Source organism: Meleagris gallopavo, chromosome 7 (genome assembly GCF_905368555.1).
Source record: "Meleagris gallopavo chromosome 7, MGAL_WU_HG_1.1, whole genome shotgun sequence".
In the NCBI taxonomy this organism is placed as follows: domain Eukaryota; kingdom Metazoa; phylum Chordata; class Aves; order Galliformes; family Phasianidae; genus Meleagris; species Meleagris gallopavo.
In genome coordinates this window covers 14,589,257-14,609,349 of record NC_139410.1, presented here as the reverse complement: position 1 = coordinate 14,609,349, position 20,093 = coordinate 14,589,257, and the positions used below count along the sequence as shown (strand labels likewise).

Below are 20,093 nucleotides of genomic sequence, written 5' to 3'. Positions count from 1 at the left end.
CATACAAACCTTTGAATTTCACTGGGCAGGTGCAAGTGTCACTCCCCACTTCATTCATTGCTTTGCACTGATATTCTCCAGTATCTTGAGATTCCAGGCTGAGTATGTGAAGACTGGCAATGGAGTGCTTTGCTGTTACCTTGAACTTCTTGCTGCTCCGGACCTGCCTCCGGTCCTTGAACCAAGCCACCTCAAAGGGTGGAGTCCCTGCTATCTCACACTGGAGGATAACATCCGAGCCTTTAAGTGTGTCCACAGGGCTCGGCACCTTGCTAAAAACAGGCGGTTCTATAAAAAAAGAATCACATCATAATGTGTGAGACTGCTTTCCTGGATACGTTTCTGGATAGTATCAAAAGGCAACTTATTCAGGAAGGAGGCCTGTACTGCCTCACCTCTAAAAAATGCTGAGCCCCCAGCATCTCTCCAGGAATTCATCCCAAGCACTCAGAGTCTCAAGACCAGAAAAATATGGCACTTCTGTATCTGTTTGGAATCAGAGCTCAGATCCCTCCCCCAGAATCATTCTCCCCTCTCCTCAGGACCATATTCTAGTTTTCCCCATCTCTTTCCAATTACGAAAGCTACAATCAATTAGGCCCAGTGCAAAAGCCCCCTCTTACTTATTAGATTTCACTCCTGTCTGAATCAATACATACAAAAAGGAGGCAGAGGGATGGCTGCAAAGTGTGTCCAGCTCTCTCACCATGGCTGGTGCTCCATCTATTCCATGTTTCTCTTCTGAGCCGGCAGCCTTGCCTTATTCAGCTTGCAATTGACTTAAATGGGGAAGCAAGGGAGTGGCTACACAGTGTTCAACACCCACTACCACTTTCTGCCTACTTTCTGTTGCCTATATCACATCTCTGTTCAAATGTGAAAGCAGCTGGAGACACTGCCCCAGCAGCCAAGACTACCACGGTGGCAGCTCCCTGCCTCGCCATGCAGCTGGGAGTGGGATCAGGATTCTGGTGGTGTGTAGAGACATGCTGCTGACCTTTAACGGATACTGAAGTGCTACAGCTGGCAGCACCGGCAGAGTTTTGGGCTTCACATATATAATCGCCGGCATCCTCAGCGCTGGCATCCAAGATAGTTAGCACTGCTGTAGATTCTACAAAGGACATGTGGAGCCTGTTGCTCGCCTGGAGTGCCTGATCATTCTTGTACCATGTGATCTTGATCTCTGGTGTGCCAGTGATTTTACATTCAAGTTGAACTGTGTCTCCCTGCCTCACAAACTGCAAAGCTTCAGGCTTCTTGATGAACTTGGGAGGTTCTGCAGAAATAAAGTACGTAGAGAATGACAGCACACATTTGCCACATGAAATCTACAGTGCTGAGCAAAAGTCACAGGGAGCACAAGAGCACTGGAGTGCAAGAAAGAAGGAAAGATGTAAGAAGAATTAAAGATGGCAAAAAAAAAAAAAAAAAAACTAGGTTTTGCCAACTCTGGAGCTGTAAAAGACACTTGAACGACGATTGTTCCACTCAAGAGAAATTCTGAAGTTACCTTTGTGGGGTGAAAATATTCCAAGAGCAGCACAAAAGTAGTGATAAGCCCATCTCCCCCCAGGATCTTACCCCAGGAGCATCAAAAATGGTAGGTACAGTTGCACTTGCTTGCATATCTTTAAGGCATATTTCTGCATGAAGAACTTAAGTGACTTATAGTCCAGGTTAAATCAGTAATTAACAACTCTAACTGAAATATGCAAGGTAGTTGTATTTTACCATAGAATAATCACTATGCATGAATACCCCTGTAATTGTAATTTAAGCACTAATTATGAAGTAAAAAGCAGGGATAGTATCATGTGCAGCTCTTCATACCAACGAAGAGCTTTGCAAAGAGATTTGTCCCTTTGGAGAATTGGCAGGTACACAAATTTTCTATTGGCACACAGTATGAGAGCAGCAGAGTCATCTAATGGCATGCCTGCTTTCTGAAAAGCTCCTTTCTATATATTTCCTGGATATATATATTCCTGAAAAGAGTGGAAGATGAGGCTCACTAACAAGGACGCCTCTTTACCCAAGAGAAAGAGAACATGCAAATGAAGTTGACTTAATCACAAATACCTTTCACAGTGAGTTGGGCTGAGCAAAAGTCTTTCCCAGCTTCATTACTAGCCTGGCAAGTATATTGGCCAGAGTCTCCTTTACCCACTCTGAGCACTCGAAGATGAGCTGTGTTTGCTACAAAAGTAATATTGAAGTTTCCTCCAGTTCGGATCTCCCGACCATCCTTGGACCAGGTGATTTGTATTGGCTGGGCTCCAGTAACATGGCATTCAAAATCAGCACTTTCTCCAAAAGGCACATCAATAGATTCTGGCTTAGTATCAAAGACAGGTGCTTGCTTGGGTTCTAGAAACACACACACAAAAAAAACAATATAATGCTCATATAGCTCATAGAAATGTTAATCCAAAACACAGATACTGCTCCACACATAAAATGGGAAGGAGGCACCTGTGATCCAGGCAAAAGTTTTGTAAGCCAACACACCTGTCACTGTAAGCCTAGCACTTGTGTTGGCAGTGCCCACAGCGTTAGTGGCTGTGCAGGTGTATTGCCCACTGTGATTCATCTCTGTTTGCACCAGTTGCAACACTGCAACATTATCTACAAAGGATGTGTGCACACTGTGGTCATCACTTAATTGCACACCATCTTTATGCCAAGTCACAGTGATGGGTTCTGAGCCATTGAGTCGACACATAAGTTTAAGGGGTAAACCAACAGGGTGTTCGATGTCTTTTAATCTTCTTGCAAAGGAAGGTGGTCGTTTGCGTTCTGGAAGAAAACAAGTAAAAGATAAATGTATGCCAGGAAGCAATTTTTTATATAATTTTGCAAGAGAAGAAGTACAATAAAGAAGCATTTGGAACAAGTGAATACAAAATCATCACCTTGAACTGTTAAGAGAGCCTTTGTAGATGCAGTTCCTACACTGTTTTCTGCCTTGCAGATATATTCGCCGCTGTCATTGATAACCACTTTGTTGAAAGTGAGGGAAGCAATGTTGTCTTTAAAGAACACTTTGTACTCAGGAGTAGACCTGAGTTTTGTATCACCTTTGTACCAAGACACAGTAATTTCCGGGGTTCCAGCAACGTGACACTGCAATGTTGTATAATCCCCAACTGACACCTCAAGAGGTTCCAAGTGTGTAACAAAATAGGGAGGTTCTAAAAAGAGAAGCAATGAGATAGGCTCATTATATACTGCCAGGCTTCTGAAAGCACATACTACAAAGAATAGGCAAGAAAAAGAAAAGGGAGAACACACCTAGAGTAGAGACTACAGCCTCACAAACATCTCTTCCTGCCTCATTTTCAACATGGCAGGTGTATTCTCCTGCATCCTCTTTCGTGCTGTCAAGGATCTCCAGGATGCAGGATTTCTCTGTGGTAGTGATGCTGCATTTGTGAGACTGAGCGAGTGTGTGGCCATTCTTCTTCCATGTCACAGAGATGGGCAAGCTGCCTGTGTATGTGCCCTCCAGGATGATGGGCTTACCAGGTTCCACATATTGATCACTCAGTTTCTTCACAAAGACAGCCGGTTCTAATGAAGGGTAAGAATTCAGAAGCGTTGAACATAGCAGTAACAAATGGAAAGAAAGAAACAATATTTTAGGGCATACAAAGAAATGCAATATTTACGAACCTTTTACTGTAAGATGTGTTGTACAATTTGCCCTGCCAGCTTCATTAGTCACCAGACAAGTGTACTCTCCACTTTGAAGAGGGGTTACATCAAATAACTCAAGCTCCACAACAGAATCCTCTAAGTAGATATTACATTTGTCCCCTGGCACAAGCTCACTGGCTCCTCTAAACCAGTTCACCTTAAAAGGAGGGGTTCCTCTGATAACACCTGTAAAAGTTACACTTGTGCCTGGCAAGACATCCAAAGGCTCAGGTATCCTCTCAAAAGATGGTGGTTCTAAATACATAAGAGAGAAAGAGAGATAAGGCAGTTGGTATAGCATAACCCCAGCATTTCCACATACCTACTGAAGTTAAAGAAGAAAAGCTTTACTTTCTAGTCAATAATTTCTCTCAGTATGCATACAAAAGACCAGAGGCAATTTTAAGAAAGAAAGAGCAAAGAGTAGCTCAGAGAGCTTGCTGACCATTATATACTGACCTTGGACGGTCAGTACAGCACTGCATTCATCCGAGCCAGCTACATTGGTAGCTTTGCAGGTGTAAGTTCCAGTATCTGAATTGCTCAGTGAATTCACTTCTAAAATACACAGGTTATCAGTAAATGAGATATTATGTTTTTCCCCACTAACTAACTTCATTCCATTTTGGAACCAGTCAATAGATATAGGAGGTGAACCAGCCACTTTGCATTCAAGCAGTGCTGAGGAACCCAGGACACCAGGGGTTTCCTTTAGCTTTCTTGTGAAAGAAGGAGGAATTATTCGATCTGTGTAAAAAAATATAATAAATCCATTGTTAGAGAGAAAAGGAGGAAAGGAATGGAATGAAGAAAAGAGTACAGGAATAAAAGAAAGCTTTAGTAAAAGACAGAAGACAAATTACACAACCAACCTAAAACTTCAACAGATGCCGTGCAACTGCTTTTCCCCACATCATTTTGCACTGCAAAAGTATACAATCCACCATCTTCCTTCTCTGTGTCCAGAATTTTAAGTGTAGATACTTTGTTGACGAAAGTAATTCTGTATTTTTGGCTGCTGGTCAGTTCTTTGCCATCCTTAAACCATCCAGTGGATAGTTCTGGTGTGCCTGCCACTTTGCACTCCAAAGTACAGGCATCTCCTATAGTAACCCTCATTGGCTCTGCCTTCTCTACAATGACTGCAGGCTCTGGAAGGAGAGACAATTAACATGTGTAGTGAAAACTGGATATAATTAGTAATATCTGCAAGTATTATTACACTGAATACAGGGCTTATATGTTTGATACTAAGGTTGTCTGGGTTTGTTGGGCTGGGAAATATTTTCAACTCTGTTTTTCCATCTTTTATCCCACTCTAAATTAGATATTTAAGATATTCTCCAACATGGAGAACAAACATTTTGAAACTTCTAGGAGATATACGCAACTATCTGTCTTTCTTCAAGCATGCATGAGCAGAAGACATGGCTTAGGAATGCAGACAACTGAACATCACAGTGAAGAGGCCTGTAGTTCCTTTCACTTCTATCCTTGGGCAACTGGAAAAAAGCAACCCAGCTAATATTTACTGGAGACACAGGATTCTCTGTTTGGCCTGTTTTGAATTCAGAAGCACAAGCAAAGGATGCATCTGATACTAAATTACCAAGTTCCTAACTTAACAAAGGTGTTCTATAAATTTATGCTTTTTACAAACCTAGAATAGTTAAGGTAGCCATACACTCGCGACTTCCAGCATCATTTCTGATCTGGCAGATATATTTCCCAGCACTGCTTGTTTCTGTGTGTACAAGATGTAAAGTTGCAATATTTTCCATAAATGTGATCTTTGTGTTTTCACTTTCTCTAATAATTTCTTCCTTGTCCTTAAGCCACTGCACAGAAATCGGCTGGGAGCCCTCCACTCTTGCTTGTAACTCCACTGGTTCACCAACCACAACAGTCATGCTGTTTATTTTTGTCACGAATTTCGGCGGTTCTGGACAAGAAACATGCAGTTGTAGTAAGTACAGTGTCTACAAAAAAGAAGAGCAATGCAGTGCGATTGGAAGCACTGCAGAAGGCCAATATCTTACCTTTCAGCTTCATCGTGCAGAAACAAGTGTCACTTCCTACGTCATTCTGAGCTTTGCACTGATATTCACCAACATCTGCAACTTCAACATTAAGAATGCGAATGCTTGTATGGTAGTTTTTTGCTGTAACCTTATACTTCTTACTACTGCGGATTTGTCTCTTGTCTTTGTACCAGGTAACGTCAAATGGTGGTGTTCCTGAAATCTCACATTCCAGGCTAACCTCAGTTCCTCTGAGCATGTCTACTGGAGAAGGCTTCCTGCTGAACACAGGAGGTTCTACCAAGGAAAGAAAGGATCATTTTTAGAAAGGAGTATAGAACTCTTTGATCAACAATTTATTTATATAAGCTCTTCCACATCAAGACTGCTGGGATAACCAACAGAAGTGCAAGGACTTCACTCAATTTTCTGGGCACATCATGAAAGGCAGGTGAGCTTTCAGAGCTCTGAGCTCCTTTGTAGAAAAGGTAAACAACAGAGGTGTGATCCTTGACAGAGAGGGTATAGGTCTCATAGTCTGTACTAGAGGGTGTAAAACTGACACTGATTAGTTTGGATCTGTTCTTCATAATTCATATTTCAGCTCTGTAGTATAGTAGATCTACCTGTCTCGGACCTTGGTAGTCACGGGGAACACCTAGCCTAGTACACATCTGCATTACAAACAACTCTTACTCATACTGTGGAAGAATGGGTGAGGAGATATTAAGAAACAAACAAAAAATGAAGAAAAAGGTACTGTCTGAAAATTAGAAGTGAATCTAATGTTTATGATTTCCAGGGGGGGAACCACTAAGGAAAAATAGGATGTAGTCAGGGAAGAAGACGACAGCTAACCTTTCACTGTGACTTTGGTACTGCAGCTGGCCTTGCCGGCAGGATTCTGAGCTTCACAGATGTAGTCTCCACTCTCGTCTGTACTGAGATGATTCATTTCAAGTACGGCCACAGAGTCGATGAATGAGGTCCGGAATTTTTCACTGGCAACAATTTCATGGTCATTTCTGAACCACACTACTTTCATTTCTGGAGATCCACTTACTTTGCACTCAAGCCGGGCTGAGTCACCCTGTTTTACTATTTTTGTTGCCTCTAGCTTCTTAGCAAACTTGGGTGGCTCTAAAAAACCGAAAAAGTGGAGTCAGAAAGGTTTGAATACAGGAAAGGAAAGAGGATGGAAAAGAGTCAAACAAGCATGGCTTGCAAACACAGGGCAGGGAATTCACTTGGCAGGGTATCAAAGATCACTAAGGTGGGCTTGGCAGAAAGAAAAGCAAAGAAATAGACAAAAAGACTTCAAAACAGCAAGGAAATGTGCACACCTGTTACCATCAACATTGTAGTGCAAGAGTCACTGCCAACATCGTTTGAAATATGGCAAGTGTAGTGCCCACTCCTAGAAGAATCCACCGAATAGAGGGTTAAGAACCCAGTTGACCCTTCAATCCCAATGAAACAAGTTGGACCAGATACAAGTTCTAAATCCTCTTTGAACCACTTCACTGTAAATGGTGGTGTTCCTTTTAGTATGGCCTTAAATTCCACCATGGAATCTGGGATGGCTTGCTGGCTTTCAGGTTTTACTAAGAAGCTTGGTGGCTCTGCAGTTTTTAAGAAAAAGAAACATTAAGTTATATCAAGAATGCCTAAGAATGAAGAAAATGAGTTAGTTAAGCAGAGGCACTGAATGCATAAGAGGTTAAAGATCCCAGCAAGAAAATGGAGACCAAGTTTCCAGCATTAAGAGGTATAAAAGTGCTACGTTTGCATAAGATTTAAAGGTTTTTCTCAAGAAAAAGAAGTAGTCAAAGAGTTTCAAACCTTTCACTGTCAGGACAGCACTGCAAGAATCACTTCCGGCAATGTTAGAGACATTACATGTGTAATTTGCAGTGTCTGTCAGCTCTAGATTAGCAATCTCAAGTGACATGGTGTTCTCGTGGCACAGGCTTCTATATTTTGCACTGTCAGTTATTTCTTTCCCATCCTTGAACCACTTTGCAGAAATGGGAAGTGATCCAGAGACTTTGCACTCCATCTGAATAGAAGATCCCAGAACCGTATCCTTTTTGGTTAGCTTTTTGATAAATAAGGGAGGAATTGCTTGATCTGTACAACACAAAACATGGCAAAAATGCACTGGTTATCTTACTGCTTATCTTTCACAAACTACTTTTTTTTTTACTCCCTTCTTGTTGGATTGGCACATTTGCCAAATGACAATACAAACCTAGCACAGTCAGAATAGCTTCGCAGGTGCTACTTCCGAAGTCATTTTCAACCTTAAAACTGTATGTACCACTATCTTCCTTCGATACAGGTTCAATCCTGAAACTGGCCACATTGTTCTCAAAGCTCATTGTGTAATATCTACTGGGTAGAAGCTGTTTGCCATCTTTGTACCATTTTATTCGGAGCTCTGGTGTCCCCTCCACAGTACATTCCAAAGTCACAGGGTCTCTTTCAGTAACTTTAAGTGATTTAGCTTTTTCTATAATCCGTGCAGGCTCTGTGGTACAAGTGTACAAAAATGGTTATTAGTGACACTGAAAAGTGATCGATTTTCAAGGATGAGTTTGAAGGGGTGCAGCTACACACCTTGCACAAAAAGTAAAGCAAAGCATTTCTCCACTCCAGATTCATTCTTTGCCTGGCAGGTGTATCTCCCCCTGTGGCTGAGGTCGACATTGGTAAGTTTCAGTGTGGCCACGTTATTCTCAAAGGTAATGTGGTGGTATTCATCATCTTCCAGTATTTTCTCATCCTTTATCCATGACACAGATAAGGGTTGAGCACCTGCTACGACACACTGGAAGGATGCGGTGCCTTTCAAAACAGTAGTGACATTCTCCAGTTTCTTAACAAAGGATGCTGGTTCTGTGGTGTGAGGTTTTATTGTGTAGAAGGGAGGTCATGGAAAGGGAATAAAAGAGAGATCACATAAGGTTATCCTAGTCACTACACTTCAGCTAGGGGCAGTAATCTTTGGGGTACTTTTCAGGAGACTGACCTTTCAAGCTGAGCCTTGTGCTACAAGAACAGCTCCCAACTTCGTTTGATATAATGCACTGATATTCACCTACATCTGAGGTGTCACAGTTGGTCACATTAAGAGTAAATATTGATTCTTTGGTGGAGATAGCATATTTCTTGCTGCTGAACATCTCCTTATTATTCTTCAGCCACTTCACCTCAAATGGAGGAGTACCAGTCACCTCACACTCGAGCATGGCATCCAAACCCTTCACTACCTCAGTAGGTCTCAACTCTCGAACAAATGTTGGAGGCTCTACAAAGAGGAATAAAGGGAAAGTGGATAGTAACCTTGGTAATTATGAGGGGAGAAATGGTCTCCCCCATTTCATCACTCTAGTGGCATAGCTGGATGATGACAAAATTTTCAAAACCAACCTTTCACTTTCAACTCGATGCTGCAGCTCTCACTACCTGCATCATTGTGGGCTTCACAAACGTAAATCCCACTATCCGACACTCTGGCTTGAGTGACTTTCAAAGTGGCTAGACCATCAATGAAAGAGATGGCGTACTTAGCTTCATCAGTCATTTCATTCCCATCCAAGTACCACGTGACATGTATTTCTGGTGTTCCTACTACATGGCACTCAAAAGTAGTGGACTGTCCTTCACGCAAAGCTACTACAGGAGTTGGCATCTGAATAAACCTGGGGGGCTCTAGAAGACAGACAAAAAAGGTGAGGTTTCATAACATTCAGGATAGTTTTTGGAAATACTTTTCCAGAAAGTGTTTCCTGTGTCCTCCCCCTCATTTGTACAGAAAAATCAGAACCACAAAGATGTGAATAACTGAGCTGCACACCTTTTACAAACAAAGTTGCTTTACATGTTGCAGTTCCCACATCATTGCTTATCTGACAAGTGTAGTTCCCAGAGTCAGACATCCTAGCTGAGAAGAGCTCCAGCACACTAGATGTGTCATCCATCCAGACAGAACGATTAGCTCCAGAAAGGAGCTCCTGGCTGTCTTTAAACCACTTTATCTGCAGAGGAGTAGAGCCTTTCACCAATGCTTTGAACTGAACCCTAGCATGGGGCACAACTTCTTGGGACTGAGGCTTTTCCACAAAATATGGCGGTTCTATAACACGGGGAAAAAAAAAAAAGAAAGAGGATTACTTTCCTCTAGGCAAGTTCTTGAACTATGAATTAGAGACCTAATAAAGAAAAGAAGGAGCTCAAACCTTTGACGGTTAAGAACCCACTGCATTGGTTGCTTCCTGCCTTATTTGTTGCTTCACAAGTGTAAGAGCCACTGTCTGTGCCTTCGAGTTTATTGATTTCCAGAAAGGCAGTATTATCATGGAAAGAGTATTTGTGCTTTTCACTTGTTGTTATTTCTTGGCCATCCTTGTACCACTGGATACTTATAGGATGTGAACCAGACACTATACATTCCAAGTGGACAAAAGATCCCTTAATGCTGTCCATTTTCTTGAGCTTTTTGGTGAATTTAGGTGGTATAATGAGATCTATTCAAGAGAGAGTAAAAAGACAAAGTATGAAATTCAGCCATGGCTGTGGTAGATGTCAACTCAGAATAAGAGAAAGTAAACAAAACCAATACTAAAAGAGGTCATACACACCTAGGACATTGATGCTAGCAGAACAGCTACTTCTTCCAACATCGTTGTGAACCTCAAATACATACTCCCCACTATCTTTCTTTTCCGCATGAAGTACCTTTAAGACTGAGACAGTATCTGTAACACTGATCTTATACTTTGGGCCTAAAGTCAATTCCTTGCCATCTTTGAACCATTTGGCTGTAATATCTTTTGTTCCTGAAAATTTACATTGCAAGGTTGCTGGGTCTCCCTCAGTCACATCTATTGACACAGCCTTATCCACGATTGTAGCAGGCTCTATTTTAAACAGAAAGACAGAGAAGAGTGTTAAGGTAACCTGTAAAAAAAAAAAAAACACTAAAAAGAAAACTGAGGATGCTGCAATTCAGAGTAGGACCAACCTTTGACAGTCAGCAGAGCAGAGCACCTCTGAATTCCTGCCTCATTTTTAGCCTGGCAGAAATATTTTCCATCATGTTTCAGTTCAATAGACTTCACCAGAAGAGTGGCAATGTTGTTCACAAAGGTCATTTTGATATTACTGTCTTCAATAACTTCATCACTGTCTTTCAGCCAGGATACAATGATGGGCAAGGAGCCTTTAACAGCAGCCTGAAACACGACTGTGCCCCCTCGAAGAGAACTAATGTTTTCTATCCTCTTCAAAAACTGGGGAGGCTCTAGCAGGAAGAAAGTGACTAAGTAAGTACAGGCCGGTGCATGCCTGTGTGGCATGGAAACCACACTGGGATAAAATCATGCTTAGTGGAGTTTTCCACCTTGCACTAACCTTTCAGTGTGACCTCTGAACTGCAGAGGCAGCTTCCCACATCATTTGTTACTCTACACTGATATTCACCAACGTCAGATGCATCAAACCTGAAGACATGGAGGCTAATCAAAGATTTCTCAGTGCTTATTCTATGTTTCTTACTGCTCCGCACAGGCTTATCATCCTTCACCCAAAACACTTCGAAGGGAGGTGTACCAAGCACCTCACACTCCAAAATCACATCAGAATCCTTCAAGACTTCCATGGATTGAAACTCCTTTCTAAAATAAGGTGACTCTATAGTGCAAAAGAGAGAAAGTGCAGTTTATATTAATCACACTTTGGAAACTTGTAGAGCTGCACAGAATTTAAAGAGACAAACTGCTTGAGTGGTTGGACATCACACACACCTTTGACTGTAACAATGGTGCTGCAAGTATCTTTTCCAGCATCATTTCTGGCCTCACAAATATATTCCCCACTGTCTTCAGTCTCAACATCTGTAAGATGAAGTACTGCCAAAGATTTTGTAAAAGACATCCTAAATTTGTCACTCTCTTTTAGCTCCCTATCATCCTTGAACCATGTGATTTTAATCTCAGGAGTACCAGTGACTTTACAGGTCAGTTCAGCATATCCACCTTTCTTCACCAGGTGAGTTGGCTCTAGCTTCTCCGTAAAAGCAGCAGGTTCTGTGAATTTAAGAAAAATGTTCAGTAACAAGAAGGCAGCAAAAAGTGCCACTGAAAGATGAAAAGATAGTAGGAATGCAAACCTTTTACAAACAAGTTTGCAATGGATGTTATTGAACCAGCTACATTGGAGACTTTGCAGATGTATTTTCCTGAGTCGTTTGGTTTGACTGCGTAAAGCTCTAAGGAACTTGCTAACGCCTCTGTCATAATGTAGCAGGCTCCTCCAGTTATCAGCTCAGTATCACCTTTAAACCATTTCACTGTCAGCGGTGTAGTGCCTTTAAATGTACCCTTGAAACGTACAGTTGACGCAGGCAGTACATCCTGGGACTCTGGTTCTGCAATGAAGCTGGGTGGCTCTAGATTGCATTGAAAGGAAACAATTGCCAAGAATAAGATAAACATCCTGCATTTTGGGGAAGAAAATCATTATCTCACAAAAAGAAAAAAAAAAAACGCAAGAATTTTGAAACAAATTTCCAAACCTTTTATAAACAAAGTACTACTGCTGTCTTTGCTACCAGCAGAGTTTGTGGCTCTGCAAATATAAACTCCAGCATCACTTGCATCTAGGTGTTTTATTTCCAAAGATGCAGAGCCTTCTGCAAAGTGTATTGTGTACTTCGCACTTGCAGTGATCTCAGTGTCTTGCTTAAACCAAGAGACAGTCATTGGAAGAGAGCCAGAAATTTTGCAGTCTAGGCGGCACGAGGTGCTAATGATGCTGTCAATGTTCTTCAGTGGTTTAGTAAAGAAGGGAGGGAGAGTGCGATCTGTAGGGTATGAAAAAAAACGAAAGAAAGAAACACATGAACAAAAGAGAAATACGGTTCTACTTCTGGCTCTGATGGACTCAGAGTAGAATAGCAGGGATCTTTGCCAAAGCCGGTACCAACCTAGCACAGTAAAGCTGGTAGTACAAGAGCTGATTCCCACATCATTGGATATCTCAAAGGTGTACTCGCCACTGTCCTGCATTTCAGCAGCATAAAACTTGAGTTGGGCAACATTGTTCTTAAAGCTGATCCTGTACTTTTTGCTGGCAGGTAGTGGCTTTCCGTCTTTGAACCATTTGGTTTTTAGCTCTGGAGTGCCTGTGACAGTGTATTCCAAAATGGCTGGGTCTCCTGCTGTCACCTGAATCACTTCGGATTTTTCAATGATTTTGGCAGGTTCTACAATAGAATTAAACAATCAGTGTTAAGGACAAAAGTAAATCGCTCTTCCTCTTAGGCGGGAGACAATGCAGAGGAAATGGCACTCCTCCACTGACCTTTAACTGCCAGTTCACCAAAACAGGACTGACTTCCTGCATCATTTTCAGCCACACAAGTGTATTTGCCACCAGAGCTCAGCTGGACACCAGTAATTTGCAGTGTTGCTAGCCCGTGTTCAAATGTCACTCTCACTTTGTTATCATCGTGAATAATGTCTTTGCCTTTCATCCACATCACAGAAATAGGTTCTGACCCTTTTACCACAGCCTGTAACGTAACATTGTCTCCAGCCAGAGCTGTCACATTTTCAATTTTTTTAACGAAAGATGGTGGTTCTAGTTTAAAGAAAAGAGATAAAAAGAAATACTCATCTGCTACATCATTCCATGAAATCTGCTGCACAAAGATGGTTTTATGAGACAATGCGCGCAGTATATGACACAATTCAAAGAGCAGGCAAAGGGAAGAGCTACATTACCCAGCTGAAAGAGTAATGCACAGCCCTTTAAGCCAAGTGTTTTTTAAATGCATAGCTTTGATGTCAGGTAAGAGTTAAGATATGCACAGAGTTTTAAGAGAAGATATCCCCCTCTCCACCCACCCGCAGAAATCCAAAGACAAGACATTTTAAGAAATAAGAGGTTCCCTGCAGTGAGTGGAGTGTTCTCTCTCCCACTGACCTTTCAAGACATATGTTGCACTGCATATGCACTTTCCAACTTCATTAGCTATCACGCACTCGTATTCACCAACGTCCGCACTATTAAAAGACGACACCTCCAGAGAAATAACTGCTTTCTGAGAGGTCAACCTGTATTTTTTACTACTCCGGATCTGTTTCTTGTCTTTGTACCAGCTTATCTCAAATGGTCCAGTGCCAGCAACCTCACACTGAAGAACGGTGTTTGTTCCCTTCACTACCTCTGCTGGTTCGAGTGTTCGGACGAAAGATGGAGGCTCTATAAAAGCAGCAAGAAATGATTAATTGCCCATGCCAAAATAAAAGGAAGATTGTTCTCAAGTGTGACTGTCAGCAGCACGAAGAACAGACCTTTGACAACTACTTCTGTGGTGCAGCTGTCGCTTCCAACCTCATTTACAGCTTCACATGAATAGCTTCCACTGTCATCAACCTTCATCTCCGAGATGTCTAACACAGCCACAAAATTGACAAAAGACATCTTGTGTGTGTTGCTTTCAAGGATTTTCTTATTGTCCTTGAACCAAGAAACCTGGATTTCAGGAGACCCTTTGATTTTACACTGAAGCCGTGCAGAGTCACCCGGGGTCAGTAAATAAGATGGATCGACCTTCTTCACAAAGGATGGTGGTTCTAAAAATACGAAGTAAAAAATAAAAAAAAAAAAAAAAAGAGGAAGGGAAGAGAAAGAGAAGGGATGGGAGAAGAGAGAAGGAGGGGGAAGGACAGGGGAAAAAATGGGAAAGAAGGGGAAAGAAAATAAAAGAAGCCTGAAATACAAAGATTGGTTCCTAGCACCAGAACAAAACGTGATTTTAGAAAAAGATCAGAACAACAAATGCTGAGCTGCAGTTCTCGTGGTCTCTCTTGCCCTCCCCCCTCCTCCTCTCCCCTACATGCAGGAGCAACTCCTTGGATGTGGTTAACAAAAGAAACATTGAAGCAACGCACAGTGCATTGGAAGGTAGCTGGGGAAAAAAGCACGAGATGAGTGAAGCTGATGGAAGATCTGAGGGGAGTTCACAGCATTATTTCACCTCAGGAAAGAATTTGCCTGCAAAAAAACTGAAGCGGGACCTGAAGAAGTGAAAGGTAAGCGGGACCTAAGACTATCTTACCTCTGACTGTGACACTGGCAGAAGAGGAGCTGCTTCCTGCCTCATTTGAGACGATGCATACATAATGGCCTGAATCCTTGAGTTTAGCCAGAGGAATCTCAAGTGAGGCTATTTTGTCTTCGAAGAAAATTTTATAATCTTTGCCTGGGGGGATTTTGTTTCCATCTTTTGTCCACTCTACTCTTACTTTCCTATCTTCATCTACCTGGCATTCAAGACGTATCTTTTTATTGACCGCTGACTGCACTGATTGCAAAACTTTAATAAAATGAGGCTTGTCTATAATAACCATTTCAGCCTGGCAAACGTCAGCCCCAAACTTATTAGAAGCTTTGCAGGTGTAAATCCCCCTGTCACTGGTGGTGAGAAGGGAAATTTCTAACACGTGCTTGTTTTCTACTTTGGAGATCTTGTAGTGGTCCGAAGATGAAATGGTTGTGCCGTCTTTCTGCCAGGCGACGTCAATGACTGGAGTGCCCGAAACAGTACACAGGAACTTGGCGCTTTTGCCCACAAAAGTGGTGATAGATTCAGGTCTGGTAAGAAACGTTGGCGGAAGTGCTTCTGCAAAATAAAGGGGTTCATTGTTATGCAGAGGTGGGGAACAGATTATGCTGTCTGTTTTGCCAGGGAGCGAGAACAGAAAGGGCAGTCTGTCACAGGTCACTCTTAAACAAAAGAAGTCAGCAGCGAAGGAGATAAGAGGTATTAAAGATCATGAATTTAAGCTTTTGGTTTTGTACTTGGATCTACATAGTGCTCCAGAGCTTAAAAGCATTTTAGCTCTGAAGCAATGTACAAACTAAAGGGAATAAAACTGAAACTCAGAAATTCCTTTCCTAAAAATGACACATTTGCACATGATTCCTTCAAGATAGCCAAGTTTTCTTATGTTTCACAGTTTGCACATCCTTTTTTAGGCTGTAGCATCTGGCCCTTAGCAAAGATCAAATAGACTCTTCCCACAAAAAGTCAGTCAGAGTAAAAAAAATAAAAGATAACCAAAAAAAAAGCCCACAAGATGTTTAAAAAAAAAAAAAAGAGAGAGAGAGAGAGAGAGAAGATAATTGCACAGTTATCAATAGATTTAAAAAAAAAAGTTTTACAAATTGTAACGCCGTTGAACTATCTCTTGTTTGTTTAAGAGGACCTATCCCCCATCACACAGAGTTCACCTTGGCAACAGCACCTGTGCATTCAGGTAAGTGCAGCTGCATAGTCTGCCTCACAAGTACGGCCGCAGGATAAATGTAAGATACAAGGATAATCACACTGCTTACTACACCAAAGAAGTCAGATTTAAAATCGTATGTTTGCTCATTGTCTGCAAGTGAAATAAACCCTCAAGAATGTTACCACAAAACAACCCCATTCTATTGTCAAGGTAGTTCCTTCCACTCTTTTCCCACTTTGTACTCCCTCCTGAAACTTTTCACACTGTTTCTCTTTTCTAGATACAGAAAGCATCTAAAAGCAGCATTTTTGAAAATCATTCCTTCTCTTTACTTTTACTTGTCAAAATTACATATGGATTACACATAACAGTAGCAATCAAGGGCCCTACCATAAATGTTTACGAGTATACCAGGGTAACCATTTCAAGATATCAAGATATTTAAGATATTGAATAAAAAAGAAGTTCTTGGGACTCTGTACTTACCAGTTACTGTTAAAAAGGCTGTAGAGCTTACGCTGCCATGCTGGTTGGAAGCCTTACAGCTGTACTCTCCACAGTCAACAACCTGAGGCCTTGGGATCTCCAGCATGGAAAGGTAATTGGAGGAGCGAATTGAGTATTTGTCCCCATCATAGATCTCTCGGCCAGCTTTGTACCACTGGAACTTGACATTAGGAGTAGTTTCTACTTCACAGGTAAACTTGGCCACGTGGTTTACGGCCACCTCCAGAGGTTCCAGCCTTCTTCTCAGGATTGGTGCAACTGAAATCAGAAGCAGAGATTAATTCAAAGTCATGCCCACTATAATTGTGAAAAGTAAGCGAAGGCACTAACTGAAACAAAACATGTGATCTTGCAATCCATATAAGATGTAAAGGAAAAAAATATCTGTAAGAAATGAAAGTAGTACAAGGTTCAGTGGACAGATTGCAATGGTGCAGAATAACATCAGGAAACACAATGGTGAAACCAGAAAAGTGATGTGCAACAGCAACATGTAGTAATAATGCAATTCAAACATATACCACGCTATCTTGGAGCCATGCAAAATGACCATGTGGATAAGAAATTGTGCCAAAACAGGGCAACGATCTGAAGATTGGATGCAGTAGTGATGAAGTGTAAGAGCAGATTCACTTCCAGGGTGACCATGGAATGAAGTGCTCAGGACTTCAGTGCAGTTCATCCTGATCTTGGCTGTACATTGTGGAAGTGAGAGACTACAGTGTGGTAAAAGAAGATCATGAGTAAAGAGAGAATGGAGACCCTCTGATTAGTGCTGTGATAGTATTAGTATTGTATCTATATCCAAAGATACAGATACATAACGGGGCAATTTCCTTAGCAGAGCAGTGTATTAGAAAGGTGGTCTTTTATCCCCATAATCCAACCTCTTTTAACAACTGTGAGCTTTGCTGTTGTTGTTCTTTTTCCACCTTGATTCAGTGCCTCACAAGTGTACTCTCCTTGGTGGATCTCCCCACACACTTGGCTGATCACTAGTTTGTATGTGTCTTGATCTTGCAAACACTTGAATTTGTTGCCTGAAGACACCAGTTTACCGTCAAAGTACCAATTCACCTCTCTGACATTTGTTACGACAGACACCAGAGTGACACTCTCCCCTTCCTCCACAATAGTGTTGGCCAGCTTGCTGTGTATGATAGGGTAATTCTCTTTACTTAACTCATCCTCTAGATTCACACCTTTAGTTTCCAGACCCTCTCTGCCCTCCTCCTCATATATTTCTTCCCTTTTCTCCTTCCTTTTTAGTATTTCTGTGGGTTTCTCAACAGGAATGCCTGCAGGGGCTACATCAGCAGTGGCTGCTGCTGCCCCCACATCCTTGATTTGGCCATGTTCCATCAGAATGTTGACTACTTCAGCAGACAAAGGCTGTTCCAAAGGTATTTCTGCCTCTGTAGTTCTCTCAGCCTGTTGGGGCTCTGGCTGAGAAGTTTCATCAATGGATTTTCCTGAATAAAGTGAATGGGGAGGGCTTGGCAATGCTTTGGGTTTTTCATCTGTCAAGAGGTGCTTTTCTTCATAAATAAGAGAATAGAAAGCCTCCTTTAATACTTTTTTCTGGTCAGCTGTCTCAATGTCGACTTCTGCAAGAGAGACTGGAATTTCAATGGGATTGAGTCCTCCTGTGGTCACAACATAGGTGCATAAGGCGTATTTATGTTCCTTGGTGATTTTTAATGTCTGTACTTCAACGCTTCTTTTATCAGCCAACCATTCTGAAAACAAGAGGTTTTGCTCACTCACCACTGCAGCTTTCAGTGCATCTCTGATTTGGGACTTCATATCTAGGTGACAGCTCTTGGGAACCTGATAAGTGAGCTGGCTCTCTTTGGTAAAGGCTTGGCTTGTCTGGAACTGGCTAGCATACATCATTTCACGGGGCTGTCTTCCTACCTTTGGATACTGCTTAAGTGGGCTGGCAAGATTGACGACATGTTCTTCCTCCAAAGGCTGTTTTTCTTCTAGTAGTAAGGGAAATCTCACAGCCTGTCCCTCGCAGATTCTTGCAGCAAAATCTTCCTCTGCTGCTTCCAGGGCAGAAATGTTCTCCAGGGGGACAGCATGACCTCCTGTGCAGGCCAATTCGGAGGGAAATCTGGGTTCAGACTTTAGCTCACCTTGCATTGCCTGGAAGCCTTCTATGACTTCAAAGTGGTCACCATACATGACACAGCTCTCAGTGGTGCTTGATACCTGTTGAAGGGCTTGGGAAACTTCTGTCTTCAGAGCAGCTGTCTGTTCTAACTCCTCTGGGATGATTTGCTCTTTGGGCAAGAGCATCTGTGCAGCCACAGTTCCAAGGGAGCCTGGCAGTGGTGTTTCAGTTGCCACTTCAGGTGAAACACTTTGGGGGCCACCAGGGAGAGTCTGCACCAGCTCTGCCAGAAGCTTGTTGTTCTCCTGCGTTGTGGCTGCCTGGGTCAGCATTTCTTCAACACCCTGCACAGCGAGGCAGGTTGGCGGCAGCCTAGGTAATATGCCCTCCTTGGGTAGCATGTGCTCCATCTGGCTTATCTGGAGCTGGAGGAGGGCCTGGGGTTCTCTCATGGCCTCAAGGCTAAGTGCTCTTTCTGCTGTGGGAAGCTCGCTGACCTCTTCATAGGACATAGGACTTTGGTCCTCTGTCACCATGGAGTGCTGCAAGGCTGGACTCTGCTTGCACACAAGATGCTCCTCAGGCAACACCAGGAGCTCAGCAGAGCATGCAGCCTCACCCAGTGAGTTCACTGCCCGGCAAATGTACAGCCCAGCATCCTCCTCAGTGCACTCCTGCACTGTCAGGGAGCCTGAGCCGTCAGGATGGTGAGCCACAAAAGAACGTGCATCCAAGAAAAGTTGCTCGTTCCCCTTGAACCACTCCACATCAGGGCATGGCTCCCCAGCCACAGTGTACTCAAAGACAGCGGTGAAACCTGGTGCACACTGCACACTGTCTGGTACCCTGGCAAAGCAAGGGGCCCCTTGTGCCCGCTGCTGCACATGGAGGTGGGCACTGCATGTGGCCTCACCATGCACATTGCTGGCTGTGCATGTGTACTTGCCCTCATCCTGCATGCCTGCATAGGGGAGGATAAGGCTGTGGTCACTTCCAGCAAACACTAATTTACAATCTGTGGAGGGGGTTAGCTTCACACCCTTGAAAAACCACTGGATTTTCGGTGTGGGGCTTCCAGTAACAGTAACAGACAGCCTAGCTACATCTCCCTGCCAAACTTCAACATCTGAGACCTGTCTGAGGAAAACAGGTGCACTGCCCCCCTCCTCCATTTTCTGGTTGTTTTGACTGGAATAAACTGGTTTTTCAGACTCAAATTCAAGTGTTTTTTCTCTATCAGGCAACTGAAGGCTGCTGCTGTAGCCTTCACTTCTTCCTTCCTCAGAAGACACAGTAAGAGAACTAGAGATGTCTGTATGGAAAAAAAAAAGTTTAGTTTTACTAGAATGTTTAAATAAACACTTGAAAACAGCAATGAGCAGCTAAGAGTAACGTACAGCTCTGTTAGTGCAACCATTTTTGTATATCTGGAGTGTTTCTTACTAC

At 42.6% G+C, this 20,093-nt stretch overlaps 1 protein-coding gene across 10 annotated transcripts in view; it reads right to left on the bottom strand.

Annotated features, from left to right (window-relative positions):
* Positions 1 to 20,093, bottom strand: part of LOC100546807 (titin) — a 240,299-nt gene that overhangs the window by 169,176 nt on the left and 51,030 nt on the right. For 9 of the 10 annotated variants that reach the window (XM_085228569.1, XM_085228575.1, XM_085228578.1 and 6 more), the window contains exons 45-77: positions 17,416 to 19,959; positions 16,508 to 16,786; positions 14,848 to 15,411; positions 14,081 to 14,362; positions 13,710 to 13,988; positions 13,086 to 13,364; positions 12,709 to 12,987; positions 12,298 to 12,585; positions 11,893 to 12,171; positions 11,528 to 11,809; positions 11,136 to 11,414; positions 10,747 to 11,025; positions 10,364 to 10,642; positions 9,962 to 10,249; positions 9,580 to 9,858; positions 9,153 to 9,434; positions 8,752 to 9,030; positions 8,340 to 8,618; positions 7,972 to 8,250; positions 7,563 to 7,850; positions 7,064 to 7,342; positions 6,579 to 6,860; positions 5,739 to 6,017; positions 5,360 to 5,641; positions 4,572 to 4,850; positions 4,159 to 4,446; positions 3,676 to 3,954; positions 3,295 to 3,573; positions 2,916 to 3,194; positions 2,512 to 2,799; positions 2,083 to 2,370; positions 998 to 1,279; positions 10 to 288 (exon numbers count right to left, since the gene is read on the bottom strand). In XM_085228569.1, coding sequence (XP_085084695.1) covers positions 10 to 288; positions 998 to 1,279; positions 2,083 to 2,370; positions 2,512 to 2,799; positions 2,916 to 3,194; positions 3,295 to 3,573; positions 3,676 to 3,954; positions 4,159 to 4,446; positions 4,572 to 4,850; positions 5,360 to 5,641; positions 5,739 to 6,017; positions 6,579 to 6,860; positions 7,064 to 7,342; positions 7,563 to 7,850; positions 7,972 to 8,250; positions 8,340 to 8,618; positions 8,752 to 9,030; positions 9,153 to 9,434; positions 9,580 to 9,858; positions 9,962 to 10,249; positions 10,364 to 10,642; positions 10,747 to 11,025; positions 11,136 to 11,414; positions 11,528 to 11,809; positions 11,893 to 12,171; positions 12,298 to 12,585; positions 12,709 to 12,987; positions 13,086 to 13,364; positions 13,710 to 13,988; positions 14,081 to 14,362; positions 14,848 to 15,411; positions 16,508 to 16,786; positions 17,416 to 19,959 — 11,829 coding nt within the window. The remainder of the gene's footprint in view (positions 1 to 9; positions 289 to 997; positions 1,280 to 2,082; positions 2,371 to 2,511; positions 2,800 to 2,915; positions 3,195 to 3,294; positions 3,574 to 3,675; positions 3,955 to 4,158; positions 4,447 to 4,571; positions 4,851 to 5,359; positions 5,642 to 5,738; positions 6,018 to 6,578; positions 6,861 to 7,063; positions 7,343 to 7,562; positions 7,851 to 7,971; positions 8,251 to 8,339; positions 8,619 to 8,751; positions 9,031 to 9,152; positions 9,435 to 9,579; positions 9,859 to 9,961; positions 10,250 to 10,363; positions 10,643 to 10,746; positions 11,026 to 11,135; positions 11,415 to 11,527; positions 11,810 to 11,892; positions 12,172 to 12,297; positions 12,586 to 12,708; positions 12,988 to 13,085; positions 13,365 to 13,709; positions 13,989 to 14,080; positions 14,363 to 14,847; positions 15,412 to 16,507; positions 16,787 to 17,415; positions 19,960 to 20,093) is intronic. The other variant, XM_085228579.1, reaches the window with a different exon arrangement.